Source organism: Drosophila miranda, chromosome XL (assembly GCF_003369915.1).
Source record: "Drosophila miranda strain MSH22 chromosome XL, D.miranda_PacBio2.1, whole genome shotgun sequence".
In the NCBI taxonomy this organism is placed as follows: domain Eukaryota; kingdom Metazoa; phylum Arthropoda; class Insecta; order Diptera; family Drosophilidae; genus Drosophila; species Drosophila miranda.
Window position 1 is genome coordinate 5452567 of NC_046673.1, and position 22388 is coordinate 5474954.

General features: G+C 52.3%; 1 protein-coding gene and 1 long non-coding RNA gene across 5 annotated transcripts; both read right to left on the minus strand.

The window, feature by feature from the left end:
• Positions 1–3794: 3794 nt before the first annotated feature.
• Positions 3795–6170, minus strand: LOC108152563. Of its 4 annotated transcripts, XR_004471193.1 has the most exons (4): positions 5737–6170; positions 5417–5661; positions 4962–4999; positions 3795–4348 (listed from the first exon to the last, which is right to left on the minus strand). It is a non-coding gene; the product is annotated as an uncharacterized LOC108152563 (long non-coding RNA). The 4 variants fall into 4 exon arrangements; XR_004471194.1 differs by lacking the exon at positions 4962–4999; XR_004471192.1 differs by having other exon boundaries at positions 3795–4999.
• A 1622-nt stretch (positions 6171–7792) lies between these two features.
• LOC117186889 (proteoglycan 4-like) lies at positions 7793–14140 on the minus strand. The gene is made up of 3 exons (XM_033388169.1): positions 13952–14140; positions 13140–13786; positions 7793–7850 (listed from the first exon to the last, which is right to left on the minus strand). Exons 1-3 carry the CDS (start codon positions 14138–14140, stop codon positions 7793–7795), a joined length of 894 nt encoding a protein of 297 aa, XP_033244060.1.
• Positions 14141–22388: the final 8248 nt, after the last annotated feature.

Here is a 22388-nt window from a genome sequence, read left to right on the forward strand (position 1 = left end):
CGGTGAATTGATGACCTTCGACATAAGCTCTGAACTTTTTAATGCACACTAAGGCCGCCAGGCACTCTAGCTCGGTCACTGTATAATTGCGCTGGGCTTTATTCAGCTTTTTAGACACGAAAGCTATCGGCATCTCATCCCCTTCTTCCGTCTTTTGGACTAGTACCCCCCCTACTCCCGTATTGCTCGCGTCGCAATGTATATAGAAGGGCTTTCCAAAGTCAGGACTTCTTAAAACTGGCGCCTTGCACAGCGTTTCTTTCAATTTTTCAAAGGCCTCTATTCCATCCTGGGACATGACGAATTTTTTTTTTGTTTTAGCAAGTCTGTTAGAGGGGCGGATAGTGAAGCAAAATCATGTATAAATTTCCTATACCACCCGGCCATTCCAAGGAAGCTCCTTAGGGCTCGGAGAGTTCTTGGGAGCGGAAACTTAGTAATGGCGGAAATCTTTTCCGGGTCTGTTTTAATGCCGCCTTCGCCAATTACGTGACCTAGATATTTTACGGATCTCCTACAGAATCTGCTCTTCTCTATATTTATGGTCAGCCCTGCGTGACGAATGTGTTCTGCCACCGAACGCAGTACCTCAAGATGCGAGGGAAATGTGTCTGAAATGACCAGCAGGTCATCTAAGTAGACAAAAACTTGATTTCGGAGAGCGGCGGGTATTACCTTATCCATGAGTCTGGACATGGTTTGTGAGGCGTTGCATAAACCAAACGGCATGACCTTGTATTGGTACAACGGCCTCCCTGGTATGGTGAACGCAGTCTTGTCTCTCGACGCCACCTCCAAAGGTATTTGCCAAAATGCATCTTTCAAGTCCAGGCTAGTTACATATTCTGCCTTGGGCAATCTACTCAAGATGCCATCAATCTGGGGCAACGGGTACGCATCTTTTTCTGTCACCGCGTTTACTTTTCGACTGTCCAGACAAAGACGAGCTTTCCCAGGCTTTTGGACCAGTACCACCGGAGAAGACCAAGCGCTTCCTGACTCCTCAATCACCCCTAATCTCAGCATCCTATCAACTTCCCCGTACAGCAATTTCTCAACAGCCGGTGAGACTGAGAAATGTCTCTGCTTTACGGGCTTCGCATCCCCCACATCGATGGTATGACAAAGCATATCTGTTCTTCCCAGACCCGACACAGCGAAGGATGGAAATAGGGAAATAACCTGGTTTAACGCCGCCTCCTGAGCAGACGTAAGTGTATGAACATCAGAACTCTCGCAAATTTCGGAAATCTTCCATTCGGACGGTAATAATTCAAAAAGGGACCAAAAATCAATACCTAAATATAAATCTTGACTTAAATTAGGAATTATGAATAGCTCTATGTTTTTAGACTCCCCACGGTACTCTATCTTAGTTGTTAACTTTCCTACTATTTGATGCTTCTTTCCATCAGCCGTAAAAGCATTGGACGACACCAATTTAAATGGTTTCTTACTGCATACTACCTCCTTTGCCAATTGACCACCCACGCAACTCATTCCGGCGCCGGTATCTAGCAATCCTACTACGGTTCTATCCAGTAACTTGACTTCGGCATAAGGCCTCTTATCTCCCTCCTTTTTCCTTATCTCATTAATACATTTGAGAGAATTAAAATGGGCCTTGATCCTACGTGCATTTCTAGTTAGTCTCCTTGACTTAACAATTTCCACTGGAGGTTCTAACTTCTTACCCTCTATCAACTTCATATGCCATCCCACTATCGGTGGTTCCGCCTCCCCAAAATCCCGAGAAGGCTCTCCTTGCGTTTCGCCACTTGCTACATCTAGTCCTGTTTCGCCGACCCCCTCTGCGGAACACTGGTCAGCCGACGAGACTCTGCCGTGTTCTCCTTGGTGTTTTTTTGACATTTTTTGCAAGATGGCTTATACGTGTTTGGCGCTCCGCAGCCAAAGCAGAATATTTTCCGTTTAGCTACGCAGTCGTGGTAACGGTGCCCTTCTTTTCGACAATTCCAACACACCAAGGATAAAGCTGCTATCTCCTCCCCAAACTCCGATTCCGAGAATTCTTCCGCATCCTCTCCCAAGGCTTCGTCCACTAGCTCCGAGATTTGCTTTCGAAAGGGAGCAGGTTTTTGATAGCCATGAGTCCGACGCACCTCTTCCATTAAACATTCTCGCCTCCGACATATATCCCGTAGTGCTTCTATTGAGTCTATTTTTTGATTCAGGATTTCATGTTGTTTTTCCGGCCGCAAGTTTCGGCGAACGATCTCGACCAAAGTTTTATGAGAAAGAGGCTGCTCTAACCTGTCAGTGAGCTTTTGGATTGCGTCAAAAAATACCTCGAAAGTCTCTTTTTCTCTTTGTTTCCTATCGCGAATCATCTGTCTAATGTCTACGTCCGTCCGGGAATCTCTGAACTGCTTCCTCAACGCTTCACACAGATCCATCCACCGCACTGAGCCAGCTGTCTTGTGATACCTCCAATAAAAATCAGATGCTTTCCCTTCAAACAGAGTGTTTGCATTGCTGCACAACAGCATAAAGTTCCCTTCCAACGTTTGATGGGTAAGGGCCTCTACTCGGTATATAAATGAATCCACGCTTATGGAGTCTGAGGCTCCCGAAAAGCGAAGCTTCCAATTATTCATTATATGACCCACCTTGTCAGGTCTCTGAGCTAAATCAGATGCTGCTGATCTAGAGAGCGAAGTCCGGAGTGGAGGTGTGTAAACTGCGCCCTGGTTCCCCTCGGGAATTTCTAGCAATTGATCCAAAGAAGCGTTCATATTCAGGCTCCCTACTGACGGCTGCGGAATTTGCGCATTAGAAGCTAGACGAGCTTCTACAGTGGTACTTATCATTTGAGACATCTTCTCCGTCAGGTGGATAAGTAATTCATTCTGCATACCCCTAATAGCCGCCCTGATCTCCCTAGACACTTGATTTGAATTAGCCGCTTGATTTGAAGTAGACGCTTGACTTGAAATAGACGCTTGACCCTCCGACCTGCTTGGGATTGCTTACTGCCTCCCGCGAGAACTGACTTTGTCTGCTGTCTAGTCTTGCCAGGCACCAGAGGAGGCTGACCAGCCGTTGGGGCACTACAAACCGCATTGCAAACTGGACAGGTTGTTTGTGTCTTAAGGTATGTTCGCATGCATGTTTTATGGAATTCATGCTGACAAGGAGTTCTATAAACATCTTCGGGGGCCATTGTGACTTTGCACAGCCTGCAACAGATTGCTGAGGCGCTTGCCCCTTCATCATCAGACCGATCCAAGCCCATCTTTCTTCTTATAGGTGTTTACTAAAAAAACTATCTGCTTAACTCGTAAAGGTTATGTATGTTTTCTTATATATATGTAATAAGGAAATTTAAAAGTGAAATGAAATTTGAATATTAATTAAACAAAAAACTTTCAACTCAACAGTTTCAAATAAAAAAATAATACAAAAAAATTCTAATGGTTTGATCTCCCAGCTAGCCTGGCTCCCTGCAGAGCCTCTCTTAATTGTCCGAATTATTTCACCAAGTACAGCTAAAGAGGAAAATACTTTCTGGCAAGTTAGAACACCTAGGCCGTGGGCAGTGGTAATTCTAAATTCTGCGCACCTGCGTCCAACAGCGCTTATAGAAGCAGTGATCCAAACTGCCAAACAAAGATAAGACAAAGCAAACTGAGGCACTTAATGAAATGATCCGTGGTCAGGAGTGCACTTAAGCTAAATGCATCACCAGTGAATCCAAGACGGTTCAGTTTTCCCTTGGTCCCTCAGGCATAAAGTTGAGTAGCACTTACAGCGCAAACTGAAATGACATGGACAACAGATAGCTTCTTAAAGCTATTCTAGTAGTATTCCTATTAATCACGACAATCAGGCTATTTGTACAGAAATAAGTCAAACTCACTCAGAACCCTTAGAATCGTGGCCCGGAAACATACCCTGGGGCTTAGTTTTCTATCGGTGTTCCAAAGATCCGTAAGAGAACTGAATGAAAGCGGAAATGATTTGCGTTTCTTTGTCTTCAATAAAGACATCGAACAGTCGATGGAAGGAAAATTTTAAAAGTGAAGGTTTGTTTTAGGTCATTGTTCGTGAACCACACCCCTAAGTACAAATTGTAATAATTCCCACCTAACAGTGAGGCCCCACGTTGGGCGCCAAAAATAATAATAAATGTCACGTGCAACCACGATGTAGGCGAGATGGTCCTCTCAGCTTGAAGCGGCACGCTGTCAATTTTCCGGCTACTGGCTCGTCGGCCACGAGTGTGGTGTTCTTGTTTATTTGCTCCTAAGCTGAGGCCTACCCTATTATTATTCTACATTTAATGCGTGTCAATAAGCCATATGAAACCGGACGGAAAGCACAACACCTAAAACGAAAGACAATAACTGCACTGGTGAACGGACAACGAAAAGAATTCCTCAGCTGTTCATGAGGAGTGATGTTCGCCCACCCTACCTTGGTCTTGCTGTGCCCGATACCACATAATTTGTTACAAGACCCCTTATATTATGCGAGACCTACAGGGGCTTGCTGCAGGAGATCAAACACTATTTCTTCTACTCAGACATTATAAACGTTTATTTATTTCTAATGACTAAAATTAGTGATCCCCAGTAATTTAATGTTCTCATTTGCCCTTCCCGAGTATTGGCTACGACTTAATTTTAAATAATTTGCGTAAAGTACTGTAAATAAATAAGAAGCTTAGGCTAGATATGAGAGAGAACAGATGATTTGAATAGGAGTGAAAAGAAAAGAAATGTAAGAAAATTTTATGTGAGCAATTGCTGGCATAGCGATCCACCAAAAGAGAAGGTGTAATGTACGAGAGGCGTAGGGAAAAGAATCAAGAGGTGACTTTCTGATGCCCTCTCTTTTCAACCCACTAATTGGGTGCGCTCCCGTGGCGAACTTTCATATTTTTATATATTTTTCGAACTTTCATATACATATTTTATTTATTCAATTGAACGACTTACAGGAACCTCCATCGACGAAGCGCTTCCGATTTGGGCCCCTGAAAAGTATAAAAAAAGAACACACACAATTCGCACACACAAAAAAATTGAGATGACGACCGAGTGGCTCAGGCAGATCGAGTTAATTTTAACGGTGATTGCCTGTCTCTTTTCTTCCCGTCCCTCACGCCGCCTTACATTCCTCTGCGCTCAGTCTTGCATTCCTATGTGCAGATTAGCGGCGCTTATCGGGCACCGGTATGTGGGGGCTCGCCCGCAGCGCAAAGTTAGGTGGAGAGAGATAGATAGGGATAGAGAGCTAAAGAAGCCTAAATGAGAGGGAGAATAAAATAACTCGGGTATTGATGCTTAGAGCATCTGACTACGATCCGTTATTTGTTTCTTATATTTGATTCTTTTTTTTTTTGTTATTGTTATTTTGGGCGGGGCTGGCCTTCTATGAGAAATTTTCTAACTCGATCTGCCACTATTTGTCGCCACTGAAGAACACTTTTTTTTCTTTGCCTCCTCCCATGCGCACGGGGTATGGACGCATACGCGGAGCGATGAACAAGCCGACGCGGCTGCCGTCTGCCGGGCACTAGTTGGCCTCTCCTCTCTGGCTCGCCGAACTGCTCCAAGGCGACGACCCAAAGCTCCGGCGAATTTCTACGAATTTCAGCTGGCGGTCGTGGAAGACGAGCCTCCTCCAATTTAAGACCTATGGAAATTTGCACCCACAGAACACCTTTATACTCTTTCGCTAGGCTGTCTTTTTTTTTATTCCACAACTTACCCAAACGGGTGACCCGTCGAAAGGGTGTATCGAAGAGGTTTCACTAATCACCGTCTCACTTCCTGGCTACTTTTCACTAGTTATTGTATTTATATGGTTTTTCTCTTTTTTCTTTCTTTGAATATTCAACTACGGCTGACACTATAGAGGACACTTGGAGAACAAAATCCAATGCTGTCGACCAGGCTTGGAATCCCGCAATGGCGTCCAATGCCATCTATTTATAGCCGTTTATCTTGTCCGACTTCGACTTCGAACTCGCTCTCCTTTCGACGAGGAAGTCTGACCTGGCTCTGACCCACTCTTTGATCCCAGGCCCTCTTTGCCGACTGTTAAAGAGAGTTTGTCTTGCCTCTCGTTAGACGGTGCCTAATTTTCGGCGGACCCCAAAAACCCTAGGCCTCCTCACAGCAGCTACAAGCCTCACCGTACACATTCCTGAATCTCTCTGCGTTTGAACGATACAAAGAAGCAAAGAAGAGCCGCTTGTGTTTGAACTGCCTCAACAAAGGCCATGAATTGCAGAGGTGCAGGTCAGGACTTTGCAGGCATTGCCAGGCCAAACATCACACGCTACTCCACATTCCATCGGGAACTGGTGCTTCATCTTCCTCTTCACCGGCCGAGGAATCGATCCAGCAAGAGGCCGCGACTGTGCTTCTAGCAAGCGGATGTTCTAGCCCTCCCCCCTCGATCAAGAAGTCTCAGCCTAGCCAGAACGTGTTGCTACCTACTGCCCTCGTCCATGTAACATATCGTTATGGAGCACTTATCCCATGTCGTGCCATTTTGGATTCTGCAACACAGGCAAACTTTGTAACGTCTAGATTTGCTAATCAGTTGCAGTTGGATCACCGCTCGTCTTATGTTAACATCTCCGGTATCGGAGATTCCATTCTACCTTCGAGCAAGTCTGTACATATAGTTGTACAATCCCAGGACGCAAGCTATCGAGCTTCCTTCGCTGCAATTGTCACCAACTCAATTACGGAAATGCAGCCTAACTTCGGCCTAGACGCAAAGGATTGGCCCATGCCGAATAATCTAAAACTAGCTGATCCTAATTTCTTCAAGCCCCAACGTATCGATCTGTTGATAGGTTGTGGTTTGTTCTTCGATTTAATGTGCGTCGGACAGATTCGACTATCAGACCAATTGCCAACATTGCAGGAGACAAAACTTGGTTGGATAGTGTCAGGAAGCATTGATAGCTCGGAGAATAAGCGTGCAGTTTTAGCCGCTTTTGAAAATTCCTCTTGCATCTCTAATGACGATTTTCGGCCCACAACGCTGGAGTACCAAAACTTAGAGCAGCAATGCAGGAAGCAGCTGCTCGAGTGGCAGGTGCAAGTGGAAAAACTGCGATCGGAGAATCAGGAACTGCAGCGCGAACTTTTCGATACATTAAAAACCTACATATCCACGCTAAATGAAATTCAACTTTCAACAATTTCTACATTGCCAAATTACAGAGGTTCCCGATGATCAAGATGTAATCACGACAAGGCGCCTTCGTAAAGAAGCGCCGATTGCTGCATTCGACGATCATACCAGCGTAGCCGCCAGCTGCGCCCAAGCAAGCATCTTCAAGAGGGCCGTTAGAAAAATAGCGGTTCTGCCCCTTTAGGATGGATCACTTGAATGCCTTTGCCTTCCAACGGGGGGTGAATGTTCGGAGCAGAGCCCAGCCGATTAGCTGCTTGCCAAATAGCACCTAATTCTTGGCCCTCAGCCGCTTATTTTGTTTGTTACTTATGTCTATGTCACTCATTTGTTTGTTAAAGCTTTGCGCGTGCTTGCCCTGCTAAACGCTCTCTGCCAGCTCGCTCTTCGCTATCTCCGCTTTGCGTCTGCCTACCGACGTCGGCCGAGCGAAGCTGCGCTCAGCGATCGGAGCGGCAATGTAAAGTCAGCCAAGCCACACTTGCAATTTGGATGTCACGCATTAAAGAACATATCGTAATTTTATTTCTGCGCCGAGTTTTATTTAATTTGAAATAATTATTCGGCCGATTGGGGATAAAAAACAATATCTCCACAGCCGTCTTTTCCGGCTCTACCTATACCAGCGTTCCACCAGTACGTTGGCCTGGTTGTTCAGGCTTCTTCTTTTCCTTAACATGGAGGCATCACATGCTTCCAGCGAATGTATGGTCAGTTGGCTTGCTCTCTCTTCAGCATGGCCCTCCTCAAACATGGCCCTAACCATATCCGGCTCTAGCGTTTCGGTCTTATAACCGATCTGCTTGCCAATGACCGGGTTAGGTGCGCCCGCGGCCTGGATTTCACATATGAGGGCTTGGTGGTCACTCCCGCTATATAAGCCGCTAACTTTCCACGTTGTCCTGCGGCTAAGGCTGCTGCTAACGAACGTAAGGTCTATTGTAGATCCCGTTCCAGCTCTGCCGAACGTCTGCTGTGTATCTGTGTTCAGCAGTACGGCATCCAAAAGTCGCAAAGCATTCTATGAGCGCTTGTCCCCTTGGTTCTCGGGCATCTCCACTCCGTCGCCCAAGCGTTGAAATCGCCGGCTATGAGCTTAGGGTGTTTCTCTCGCGCATCTTCGGCAATCCTTTCCAGTGACTGCGTCGCCTGCTGCAGGCTGAGGCTCGGGGGCAGGTAGCAACTATATATGTGCACTCCATTTATTCGGGCTCTGGCGAATCGGTCTCCGACGGATGTGTGGGACTCCCACAGCTCCATATCGCTGCCTTTTTGCTCGAGTCAGCAATCCACTCTCCCGAGCTGCGATTCCGGTATTGCTCGTTTATCAATACGGTGTTCCCTTATAGTCTGATCAAGCAGCTGCTGTGCCATCTCACAGTGGTTAAGATTTAGTTGGATGATTTTTATCTATCCTTCATCTGCTGCATCGCCTTTTGGTACTGCGGGCACCTCGAACTCGTCGTTTGGTGTTTCGGGTCCGTCCCCCGGTGGCGCTTACAAAGAATGCAAGTTGGTTCGACTTTGCAGTCTTTGGCCTGGTGGTCAGCTCATGCGCAATGGTAGCAGCACTTCGTGAAGTCTTGGCCGCTCTTACAATTAGGCGCGATGTGGCTGAACTCCATGCACTTGTAGCATCTTCGGGGAGTTGACTTGGGTCATATTCCGCAATACCCCCACCCCAGGCGAATTCTTCCTTTCTCCAGGAGGGGCTTTGCTATAGCCGGTGGAACTTTCAGAGTCAGGGTCTGCGTGCTCCTATAGGCTGGTCTGATGGAGATGGCTGCGGCCTCGCAGGTTTCCACCCCTGCCTGCGCTTTGAGTTCCGCTAGGACTTCCTCTTGGGTGGACACTTCGTCTATGTCCCTTACCTCCAAGATGACAGTTTCGGTAAGACTCCTTACTTCAACCGTGCTTCCTAGCGCTTCCTTGACTGCTGCCTGCATCTCGTGGGTTCTCGGGTCCGCCGATTTTTCCAGCATCAGCAACAGCTCAACTTTTGCTGTGCGTCGCATCCCTTGCACCGATTGCCCTAGTTTTTTAAGACTTGGCTCGGTCTTAACCTTCCTTAGGATGTCTGGATATGAGACAGTGCTGGTGGCGGCGATGACTATTGCATCGCTGCGTGGCGGTCCTGGTTAAAGCTGCTGCTTTGGCCTTTGCCCAGCTACGAACCTCACCCACCCCTCATCGCAATCCTTTGGGGCGTCCTCCGGTACCTTGCGAGGTACGGCGTTTTTTTTTTTTTTTACATTTTGGACCCATGTTTTGGTTTCTTCGGCATTGGAGACGGGGACGGGTGGGTGGTGTTCCTGGGCTCTAGCCGTGCCCTCTTTCCCGCCCTTTCCGCCACTGCCAGCTGTGCAGCCTTGGCGACAGACTGCTCCGCAGAGATCGCCTGCCAGCACGATACCACCTCTCGCTGCAGATAATCGATCTCGTCCACCAGGTCCCTCAGTGGGTTAGTGATGGACCTCCTTGGTAGCACCAACAGCTTCCTTAGCTCTATGGCCTTTTGGCCCAAACTCGCCAAATGCGCCTTGGCTCTCTCCATCGGGTCTGCTTGCTCCTCATGGGAGGAGCAACGCTGCAGCCTTGGAGGAGAGATCCTTGCGCGCTTGGTTTGGTTTTCCAGCATCCTTGGTACCAAACCTTCCACCGTTATGGGCCCCCCTAGGATGCCTTCTGCTCGCCTGCGGGCCTCTGAAAATCTGGCTCATGTGGTCAGCACATGCTCAGCGTTTTCTGTTGTTCCGCAGCAGCTGCACAGCCCATCTTCCTCGTGGCCAAAGCGGTGAAGGTACTCCTTAAAGCACGAATGTAAGTTCTCCATGCCGCCGATTCATCCATGCTGCAATGTTGGGGATTAGTCGGTGGGTCCAACGGCCAGTTACAGCATTATCCCATCTTAGTTGCCAGCTCTCGAGACATTCAGCCCTCGCCCTGTTCTTAGCCATCCTAGTATCTTCCTGTGTGTTGGCGGCCTTTCTTCCCTTGTGCATTTCGCTGGCTTCCTTCGCTGCAAGCTCGACCAGTGGTATGCCGCTTGTGACCATTATGGCCTCTGTGGAGTGTAACGAACCGTTCTTTTCCGTCTGATGCAGCTGGGCTGGCTCAGCGGTCGGTAGGCTCGCCGCAACAATATTTGTATGTTGCCCCGACGACAAGTAAGAAGGCACGGGTTGGGTCTTGTACTGGTATGCTAATATGCTTTATTGGTATCTTAAGTCTATCTTACGCTATTCCGACTCCGGTGCTGGTTCTCCTCTTGGTTCTCCTCTATGGTTCGATGAGCGTGTCGCTCCCTGGGCCCCCCACGGCGTCGCCGAGCGTGGCACCGCCGGCTCTACTGACTGGGGCTAGCGATTCTTGGCACGTGGCCCAAATCCGCCTCTCAGTCAGGCGCCTGACGCGTTCGCTCTCACTCGACTCCCTTGGCTTTGCGGCCCGAGGGTGCCTCACTCCTGGTGGGATGCGCTTCAAGCGTGGCACCGTTGGTTCAAGGGATTGGGGTCTTTGGCTCTTGGCTGCACGCTCGAGTCCGCCTCTCAATCCTCACACAACGCGTTCGCTTTCTAGAGTTCTTTCCCTTCGCTTGGTCTCACTCTTGTGGCACACTATTCACTTCACTCTTGCTAGCTCCGCTTGCTGACTGTCCCGTTCCTGGTCGCGGCCCTCGTCTTATAGGCTCGCTTCTGCGTCGGCGCCGCCGATGCCGCCTGGCGCTAACGGCACTTTCCGCCATGCGGTGCCCGTATTTTTCCATCGGCGTTCCTTCATTCCCTTGTCGCTTTCCAACGGGACCTGGCTGGTGGCGTGATCTCATGACCATATTTGGTCATGCGCTGGGCCACTGCCGGCCCGATCCCGTCATCCCGCTGCTCTCTCTCCAGGGGTCCTCCCCTCTCATCTTGGGTCCCCGGGAGAGCTCTCCTCGGGAATTCGCCGCCTCCGGATATCCCCGGATAACGGCCGTTAGCGCTAAACCCTATACTGCCCCCTACGTGTGGGAATACCTTTCCTCACACTTCCCCCTTTCTTTTATTGGCGGAAAACCCCGGTTTTCCGCGTCCCAGGTTTGGGATGCTTCAAAAACGCCGCGCGACCGGCGCGCACGTGCTTTGTTCTCGACCCGGGTGCCCCCTGGCGCCCTCTTTCGGCCTCGCGCCTTGCGGTGTTGCCGTATCTCTCCGATGAGCGCGATCGATTCGATTCCCCCTTATCGATAGTTCGCATAGGAGCTTATTTTGGACCGCCCGATATAGGGTACGGTCGCTATTCTGACCTACTCGATATGACACAGCGTTGCCCTTACGCTCCACTCGATAAAGCGTAGGGACGTTTTTTTGTGATCTACTCGATATGTCGCAGCGTGCGTATTCTACTTGGATCGCAAATTCCACAATGGACTGGAAACGTACTATTTTCTCGCGATGCCGGGTGTTTTCTTTGTTTTTCTTGTGCGCGTCTGTTTTTCCCTACTACCCTTCGCTGGCGCGCATGCCTTCCGCCGGCCCTCTGGATGCTTCGGGTAAGTTTTCCTCCCGCTTTGACGCCTTCCGCTGCCTTCATTCAAGCTTCACCGATCCCCCGCTGTTCCCCCTTGCAAGGTAAGACCATGTTTTTTTTTTTTTTAAACACCCCTTTTTTTTTGGTTTTTTTTTTTTTTACTTGTTCTTGTTTTCAGTTACTTTTTTTTCCATTCTTCTTCTCTACTCTTCTTTTCTCCTCAATACCTAGCCCGGAATACCTCCTGCCGATCGGTGGACACCAATAGCCGGTACCGGACGCCACCGTCGTTGACCAGACGCTTCACCCTCCTTGCGGTTGGCTTTATCCGCGCGAGAGAGCGCGTGACGACGGCCGGCCACTCCTCGCGTTTGACGGACCGCCACCGTGAGTTGTCCGCCGACCTCGTCTGGGGCCACGATGCCTGGCGCTGGAGCTCGGGCCGGCGCGCCTCCGCCCGCTCCCCTGGGCACGACGCCTGTCGGCCCAGCTTCGGACGCTCGCCCTGGCCGGGTTCCGGCCATCGCCAAGGACCTCTCTCCCATGGCTCAGGTGAGTGTTGTTCCGCGGCCTCGTCCTTCTTCGCTTCCGCCGTTGCTCTCGCGCCGTCATCCGCTTCGCCGTCGGTCGCCACCTCGACTTCGGGTGCCGCCGCTGGGCCCTCCGCCGTCAGTGATGTTGGCGTGTTCGTCGTACCCTCCGTCTCGACCTCTGCCGTCCCCCCGGGTGCCTCCTCGGGCACCTCTTCGGCTGTGGGTGCCACCGCTGGGCCTGTCGACTCCTGTGGCCGTGCCCGCCGCCTCGGGTCCCGCTCGTCACTGGCGCGTGGTGCCTCCTCCCACAGTCGAGCCTCCCTCGCCTCTTGCCCGGGCTGCTGGGGCGCGGGCCCAGAGGCCCACGATATGTGCAGCGTTTGCACGTGCCACATCATGCCGTCTCGTACCGCGGAGCGCACCTCCTGCGAGACGAACGGCCCGATGGCGGCTCCCTGTGGCCCGTGCCAGTGCTGCTGCTGCTGCTGCTGCTGATGCTGATGCTGCTGCTGCTGCTGCTGATGCTGCTGCTGCTGACGCTGCTGCTGCTGCTGCTGATCCCCTTGACCGCGCGCGTTGTCAGCCGGCGGCCGACGCTGGAACAGCTCTTCCTCTGCCCCCGGTGACGGTGGGGCCTGCGGCCGTGGCTCCTCCTCGGACTCGACGTGTTCAGGGGGTGGCTGCCAGAGCTCTTCCTCCTCCACCTCGGCTCGTCGTAGCCTCTCCTGCCACTCCTCTTCGGGCGACTGGACTCGAGCCGCCTTCGGCACTGGTGGGCACTCCGCCTCCTCCTCATCGCTGGAGATCACCGCCAGCCCGCCTGCCGCGCCCTCCGCCCGCGTCGCCCTTGCCTTCTCCGCCTCCGCACGCAGACGCGCCATCTCCCTTTGCTCCGCTGCGTCGATCCGGCTAATACACCGCCATTGGTGCGTGACGTCCCGTTTGTGGCGCTCCGCCTCCGCTTCTTGCGCCGCCTTTTCAGCCTCTTGCGTGGCCTTCAGCCTCTTTGCCAGCGTCAAGGCGTCCTCCCATACACGCCGTTGCCTCCGCTCCTCCGCCGCCGAAGCCAGCGCGAACCGCCGGTGCCATTCCGCGAGGCGTCGTGCCTCAGCGGCCGCGTTGTTTTCCGCGATGTCGGCCTGCATTGCCTGCGGCTCTTTGACCGCGGCTTCGGTCGGCGTTGTCTGCGGCTCTTTGACCGCGGTTTCGGTCGGCGTTGGCTGCGGCTCCTCGACCTGTGGGTCTGTCGGCCGCTGATCCCCTCGCCGCGCCGTCGACCTCCCCCTTGTGCGTGCCGACGACTCCTCTTCCTTGGCCGTACGCGTCGAACGCGTGGACTCCCGCTTCGAGGCCCGCTCACTGGGCTCCTCCTTCCGCGTCTCCGTGCGCCCCCTCCTTCCTCCCTCAGGCCGCTCCTCGCGCTTGCTGGGGTGGGGCTTCTCGCGCTTGCCGGTGCGGGGCTCTTCGTGCTTGCTGGTCCGGGGCTCCTCGCGGCTGCTGGTCCGGGGCTCCTCGCGCTTGCCGGTGCGGGACTCCTCGCGTCTGCTGGTCCGGTGCTCCTCGCGCTTGCCGGTGTGGGGCTCCTCGCGCTTGCTGGTGCGGGGCTCCTCGCGTCTGCTGGTCCGGGGCTCCTCGCGCTTGGTGTGGGGCTCCTCGCGTCTGCTGGTCCGGGGCTCCTCGCGCTTCGCCTCGCGTGCGCGTTTTCTCCGTGGCGCCGGCTCCCAGCTCACCAATTCCAGGTCACTTTCCGCCTCGGTGTACCCCGGCGATACCACGGGGGACACCGTCGGTCCCATGGATCCCGCGGTTGACACTAGCGGTGAGGCCAATAACTGTAGCTCCGGGGACCTACTCCTACTCGCCCTTTGCTCCTCGCGCTCGACCTGGTACGCCTGCCGCCGACTTTGCGTATCACCCATAGCCTGATACCCGCGGCGAATCCATTTTCGCTGCTCCGTTATATACCTTATTAAGTGCTGCTGCATCTTACCCTTTCTTTTCACACGTGGTCAACTTTTGAAAAGACCTGATCGTGCGCTGCTCCCCCCTTTATAAGGGCTCGTGCCGGTGCTCACCGTTCCCTGTAACGGTGCCTTACATGGGCCCGTGGGACGGCTCTCTCTTGCCTTCCAGCTGGCTCTCTCGCTCGCTCCCGTTTTGAAAGTTATCCGCGCCTCTCGCCGCGTTAACACTAGGGTGCCCCCTGGTTTTGTTAGCTTTCCTTCGGTTCCCACTTTTTCTTCCTTTTTCCCCTTTTTTTTTTATTTGGCCCTTTCTACTTCCAGGTCTGGCGACGTGTTGTTTGGCTTCGCCTTGAATCTGGTAAGCCTCCCGAGTTCTTGGGTTCCTCATCTCACCTTGCCTTTCTTCCAGCCCGTCCTTGGGTTCCAGTCCAGGGTGCTGACCGATCTCCCAGCTCGTGATCAATAGGTCCTCCGACCTTTCGCCCGTGCTGCCAAACATCGGCCCGCCCCCCGTGGCCAGCTCCGCCCGTCTCTGGATCGGCTTAGACGCGGATGTCACCCCCGTGCAGCGCCTCGGACCCAGGGATCATCCGATTCCCCAGCCGGTAGACCGCGCACGGGCGGCATCCGCTTTTGTCCCGCCATCCCCGACGTTAGCAGCTGGCTTCGATGCCCTGGACCCGGACCCGAACTTCTGCTCATCTCGGAACCCCTTTCTCGGGTGCCCCCTCGTCCGTCGACGCACCACGCAACCCGCCCCCCCTGGGATAGTGGTAACCCGGGTATCTTCTACCTTCTTTGCCTTTGATCGGTTCCTATTGGCTGACGAGCTAATCCTCCTTTTTTCCTCTTGTAGGTCCAGCTTTATTGGTCCGCCGGCCGCCGTCTGCTGCTTAGTTTTACTGAACCTTAGTTGTAAGAGTATCCTGTACGGCCTTGTCCTGCGTGGCATCAAGTTGGGCCGCCCGCTCCTCCCTTGTGGGCGATTCATGTCCTGCGTGACACGCGTGGTTCTTCGTTTTACTGAACCTTAGTTGTAAGAGTATCCCGTACGACCTTGTCCTGCGTGGCATCCAGCTGGGACTCTCCTTTCTGCCCCTGCCGCTAGTCTCTGTCTTTCGTGCTCGTCCTTCCTTCTCCGTATGCCTCGCCCGTTGCCCCTCCTTGTGCGTCGTCTACGCTTCGGTTCCAGGGCCTGTTTTAGGGGTTCCTTCCCCGGGTTGTGGCTTCAGGTCCCCTATATGGGCGGTCCGCGTCCGTTTCTCGCTGTCCTTCTTTAATTTACAAATGACCGGGGACACGAAATCCATTATGGTGTAGGGACCGTCATATTTCGGGGCCAGTTTTGCCGCAAACCCTTCGGCCGCGTTGGATAGATGGTGTTGCTTGGCCCATACCTTGTCTCCAATCGTGGGTTTCCACGCTCTCCTCCTCAGGTTATAATACCTCGCCTGGTCCTGCGCCGCTCTTTCGAGATTCCGCCTCACCAGTTGAAATACCTCTCTCAACTTGGCCGCGTTCTCGTCCGGAGTGGGCGTGCCCTGTCCTGTGCCAAGCGCTTCGTCATCGTATAGAGCCTTTGGTAGCCTCGGCTCTCTCCCTTGGACCACAAACGCCGGCGAGTACCCGGTGGATTCGGACACCCCTGAATTTACGGCCAACATTATCTCTGGCCATTTCTCATCCCAGTTCCTCTGGTTCCCTTCGGCGAACTGCGCTATCATAGTTTTCACTGTCCGGTTAGTTCGCTCCGTCGGGTTCTCTTGCGGCGTGTACGGGGCCGTGAACTGATGCCGTACACCCATCTGCTCCAAAAACCTCTTAAAAGCTCTACTGGTGAACTTGACGCCATTATCCGTGATCACCACCTTCGGCACGCCAAACCGGGACACGATGCGCTCTCGGAACGCTTTTGTTAGTGCTTCCGCAGTGGCCTTGTTTAAGTTTTTTAGACTGGATAACTCTTTGGTAAACCAAGGGGGTTTTCCAGATCTAGTCGGACAAGAAAGCGGGACACAAGAATCGAAAAATGTGCCAAGAGCATTGTAAAAAATGTTTGTGCCGTTTATGATATCAGTGCACAAGTACAAAGCGGACCAATCAAAATCCCTAATGAGGTTATTAAGCTTCGCAAACTCGGCTTTACGAAAGCAGCGGACACGTTCGGGCAGCCTACTCGACCGATCCAATACAGTTGGTCCTATATCTAGCGACACCTCGAAAGTAGGGTGGTAGGCGTCTTCAGGTATAGTGAGCGGAAGGGCTCGGGTTAACAACACTATGGTCGGATCCGATACAAAGCACAGATCAAGCAATCGACCCAAGGAATTATTCACATGGTTGACTTGAGACAGGGATAGGTCAAGCAAGCCGTCAACAAAGTCATGTCGTGACATGGGCACTAGGATACTAGACTCGTTTACCGAAGACCAAACAGTTCCTGGCAAGTTGAAGTCACCAAGAACTATCATACGATCTTTATCAGATAGCGAGGAAGAAACAGCGGTTAAAGCGGACAAGTGCTGCTCATAAATTGAAATATCCGAAGAAGGTGGGATATACGAGCAAGTAATGAATATAGCGAAAGCGGGAAGAATCAGTTTTACACACAGGAATTCCAGTTCCTGTTGAACTTGGACTGTGAAGTGTTCCGACGTGAAGTAAGAGTCCACTGCAATTAGAACCCCCCCTGCCCGTCGAGACGAACGGTCCTTTCTAAAAGTTGTGTACCGACCTGCCAAAACCTCGGAACTAAGAATGTCCGGCTTTAACCAGGTTTCAGTAAACACAATAACGTGGGAAGCAAATGCAACACTATCCCGGAAAAGAATGCTGAGCTTACTACGCAAGCCTCTTACATTCTGATAGGTTACTAAAAGAGAAGTTAGTTTTTTGGAAAGGTGGAAGCAAGACGGGAAGTTGAGGAAGAGGAAGTTGAGGTTGAGGTTGAGGGTGGCACACTGGAAAGGTTTGGAAGGGATATGGGGGGCCTATTCTTCTTCTTAGCCTTAAACTCCTTCACCACCAAATGCTCCGGCCAAAATTTGGCGGAGCAAATGGTGTCAAATTGAGTTGGGGAGATGCTTATCTTAAACGAGGCTATCTCCCTGGCATAAGAGAAGTTAAATTTCTCCACCTTTAAACCCACGGCTTTTATTTTGCTTTGAATAAAAGCAATTACATCATTAGATGTGAGGTCAGGGGCCAGCCGTGAAACAAAAACTTGTCGTTTTGGTGGGACTCCCACCAGTGGTTTAGTCACCACAGGCCTAGTACCTGTGGTGGCAATATCCGGAGGTCCGGAACGTCTATTTACTGGTGGGATCGGTATAGACGGGACAACTAGCGAACTTGCGGACACCACGGACACGGACGCTGCAGACGTACTTGGCTGCACATTCTCCGAGGCGATGAATTCGGCTACCGAATCTGCGTCGCCAGCAGCTGTCGTTGCCCTTGGAGTGGCAAGCGAGATCAACTGCTGCACACTTGGAGTGGTCGGAGTCAGTTTTTCGGCGGCGCACGGCTGAGTGACGGTTGGCAATTGCAGATCCCGCGGAGTGACCTTTTTGCGCCTCGGAGACTCATTCAGCAGTTTTAAACCGCTAAACTGAGCCTCCATGGCTAGGAGCCGATCGTATTGGTTTTTAAAACCAACGGTCAGCTCCTTAAAGCCACTCCGCGTCTGCCTCATGAAAGCCACCATGTCTTTCTCCACCGCACGGCATGACTCGCAACTGTAATGCAAGCCATTACGTTTGGCTATAGCATCACTCACGAGGCCAGAAAATCCAGCGCATTTTGCGTGCACTACGCTGTCGCAGAGCCAGCAGGGGACATTCGGCTGATCGTGGGTGATCTGCTTCTTACAGCTTTTTTTGGCACAGACCACAGCGTATTCCATTTTATTTTATTATTTATTTATATATATACTATTATTTGCAAAACAAATTGGTATCAGACCAATGTGCCAGACAACGCTCAAAGCGGAATTGGTAAAAAAAAGAGAGCAGAGTGGAGAGCGGTTATAGCGAGAGCTACTAAGCAGAGAGCGCTATTGCTCAGAAAGTTTAAAGAGCGAGAGAGAAAGAACAGTTATTGAAGTTGAGGTGATAGCGAGAGAGTGATAAAACAACAAAAGCTACCAGACGAGAGCGGACTGCAATGCAATGTAATGCGTACTCACTCACTGCAACAACACAAACACAAGCACAAGCACAAGCCGACGCCGAAAAATAAAAAGTTAAATAATGTTTTAACACAAATCAAAAGGCATGCACTCGCGTAATAGAATAGGTTTCCAGATTGTTGTCTGGTTAGGAAGTAAATTTAGAATTTAGTTAGGAAAACACCGGCTGTTTATTCAAAACAAAAGGAAAAAATGCGGAGCGCAAAACAAAAACACGTCTGATCACTACGAAAGATACGAAAGAGTTTCTCAAGATTTCTCAAGGGGACCAACTCGGTCCATTTCGAGAACCGATCCACCATCACCAATAACATGGCATTCCCATGCTTTGACCTGGACAGAGGGCCCACGAAGTCGGCACACACCGTTGCCCACGGCTCCTCTGGCACTTGTGTCAGCATTTTTCCGGCCGCCTGCAGTTGACTTGGTTTGTAGCGTATGCAGATTTCACACTTTCTCACGTATGTCCTCACATCTCGGTGCATCCCCGGCCAGTAGTACCGGGCGGCTACTCTGGCCATCGTCCTTCTGCCGCCCGCGTGCCCCGCCTCCGGCGAGTCGTGATTCTCTCTTATGACTCTCTCTCTTAGATCCTTTGGGACGCATAACTTCCATGATGCTATCTCCTCTTCTCCAGCTCGGTGCGGGATGTGCCGGTATATCCGGCCTGCTTCCTCGACGTAATCCGGATATTTTCTCGGTTCCGTCCTCATCCTCTCTTTGACCTTTTTAATCCATCCGCACTCTGCCTCCGGTTCGTGACCCTTCTCTGCTTCCTCCTCGGTGGTTCTCAGGCATCGCTCCGCCAATTGCTGTCGGGACAGTGCGTCCGCCACTACGTTCAGCTGCCCTTTCCTATATGCCACTTCGAAGTCGTATTGTTGTAGCTCCAGCGCCCACCTGGCGATCCTCCCTGTTGGGCTCTCGATGCTGTTCTACCATTTCAACGCCATGTGATCTGTGACTACCTTGAAATGGTATCCCTCCAGATAGGGCTTTAGCTTTCTTATAGCCCATACAATGGCCAGACACTCCTTTTCAGTCGCCGAATAGTTCTCTTCTGCGCTATTCAGAGTCCTACTGGCGTATGAGATGACCCTCTCGCCCTTCTCCGTCTCTTGCGTCAGGATCGCCCCAAGTCCGTAGTCGCTGGCGTCCGTCTGGAGCACGAATTTCTTTGAGAAATCTGGGCATGCCAACACCGGGTCTGCTGTCAGCCGACTTTTTACGTCCTCGAACGCTTGTTGCTGTTCCGTTGACCATTCCCACTTGGCCTTCTTCTTCAGCAAAGTGCTGAGGGGCTGCACCAACGTGGCGAATCCTTTTACGAAACGCCTGTACCAGGAGGCCACGCCCAAGTATTGTCGTAGCTCTTTGACACTCGCTGGCGGCTGCAACTCCTTAATGGCCGCCACTTTCTCGGGATCGGTGCAGATTCCGTCTCCCGTTACCAAATGCCCCAGGTATCGTAGCTCCTTCCTAAAAAATTGACACTTGTCCACATTTAGGCGCAAGTTTGCGTTCTTCAACCGTCGAAAAACTTCTTCGAGGTTGCGCTTGTGCTCCTCCTCGGTACGGCCGATGACAATGATGTCGTCTTGGTACGCGAACGCGTGTGGCATCATCTCGGGGCCTATCACCTGGTTCAATGCCCTCTGGAACGTAGCCGAGGCTGAGTGGAGTCCGAACGGCATCACCTGCCACTGAAACAGCCCTTTGCCGGGCACCGTGAACGCGGTGAACTTTCTACTGTCTTCCTCCAGTGGTATCTGCCAATATCCGTCCTTTAAGTCTAAGCTACTGATGAACCGTGCCTCCCTGAGCTGGTCCAAAATATAGTCTATTCTTGGCATGGGGTACGCATCCTTGATGGACTTCGCGTTTATCTGTCTGAAGTCCACGCATAATCTCCACTTTCCCGTCTTCTTTTTGACCATCACGATGGGTGAACTGTACGGACTCTTCGATGGCTCAATACACCCTCTTTCCAGCAGTTCGTCAACCTGTTGGTTAGTTTCGGCTTGCATCTTGGGATTTTTCGGATAGTAACGCTGTTTGACCGGCTGGGCATCACTCATAGTGATCGTGTGTGTAGCTATGTTCGACACTCCCTTCAGTTCTCGGAACTCTTCCAACTCCTTTGCCAGGAAGTTTTCAACCGATCCCTCCTCCGCTCGCGTTCCGTCGGATGCGGGCTCGACAGACCCTCCCGTGTTCGCTACCACCGCCACTGACAATTTCTCCTCCAACCGCCCCTGGCGGTGGCCTCTCGCAGGGATCACAACCCTGTGTCCCGCACAGGTCACCTCTGCTCCGACCGCGGCGAGGAAATCCCATCCCAGGACCAGCTCATCTATTACTCCGGGCAACACGAGAAGCGGGATTGTAACGATCTTGTCCCCGAAGGCCAGCTCCACCTCGATCTGGGAATTGATTTCCCGGCTGCGTCCGTCAGCCAGCCGCACCAGCTTCCTCGTCTCTTTCTGTCGCCTCTCTTCCCCCAGTCTACTCGCCGCCTCGCAGCTGATAAAACTGCTTGTCGCCCCGGTATCGACCGTTACTTTCCAGTTGCTGCCCGCGATCCTCACCACCGCCGACAGCTGGACATCCTCCTCCGTGAGTTCTCCTATGAGCTTTGGGGGGCTTCGTCTTGCGACCCTGGCACGGCCCTCCGCGGCTTGGGTCGCGGGGCGTTTCCCGCTTTCTGGCAGCACTGCCATGTCGGGGCTCCTACCTTGCCGCACCTCCAGCAGAATGTTATAGGTCGGCCATTGCATGCTTGTGCCCAATGGCGGTCACTTCCGCATCGTCGACACGCCTGGGCTGGGTTTTTCACGAACCCAGCCTCTATGTTCGTGTTCGCTTGGTCGTCCCGCCGCGTTGGGACCGGCCTTTTTTCCCCTGTCGAATCAGAGCTGGCTGTCGTTTCGCCCTGGCAGCGGCGACATATCTCCGTTACTGCCGGACGAGCGAACGGATTGTTTGCTTTTGCTTTACTCGCCGGACACTCCCGTTGGAACTCCAGCCGGTCCCTCTCCAGAGCCTCAAATTCGTCGGCCAGCGTCATCATGTGATCCAGGTCTCTGCACCTATGTGGCCGGATGAACACCCTCAAATCGGGCATGCTGTTGTCTCTAATGAGCTCCAACTGCTCTTCGGGCGTGCATTTTAGTGGCCGCATGAGGGTCTGCATCTCCACCATGTAGTCCTTGAATGGCTCTCCTCATCTTTGCTTCCTCAACCTCACCTCCTGGAGTAATTTTTCAAAATACCCCCTCGGCAGGAAGTATGCTTGGAAGCTACGCGCAAATGCGTTCCATGTCTGCCACTGCCTGTTGTTGGCTACAAACCACATGAGCGCTCGACCCTTTAGCAGCTCAGGCATGGCTCGCGGAATTAAATTCAACTCCAACCCGTACATGTCGGCTGACCACTCGATCTGTTCCAGGAACTCGGGTGGTTTCGCCGTTCCGTCGAACCGAAACGACCACTCCCTGACCTGCTTGGCGACGTGGGCAAAACTCGAACTGGGCGGTCTCGTGGCTTGTTCATCGAGTCCCCGTCGACGATCCTCCCCTGCTCTCCCTTCTTCCAATCCCTGTGGGTTTCTCGCGCTCCCTTGCTCCGGCTGTGCTGGCCTGGAACCAACATGAAAGAGAGGGAAAAGTACTCAGTCAAAGTAAGAGAACCAACACGAAAGGGAGGGAAAACGACGCATACTACGGCCACGCAGCAAAGAAAACCAACATGAAAGAGAGGGAAACGGAGAGAGCCGCCGATCGGTCTTACGCCCACGCAGCCGAAGAAGAGAGCCGACGGCGATGCATCCATACACCCCCGAGCCGAGGCCGGCAGCCGAAAGCTGCGCAGCAGCGAAGCGGCAGAGAAGCTGCCAAAAAGAAAAGCCGAGGCCTGGCACGGGCCAGCGCGGGCCAGGCTCGAGAGTGATCTCCGAGGGCTGAGCCACGGTCGTGCGGCGGAAGCCAAAATAAGTGCACAAAACAAGCAGTGTCC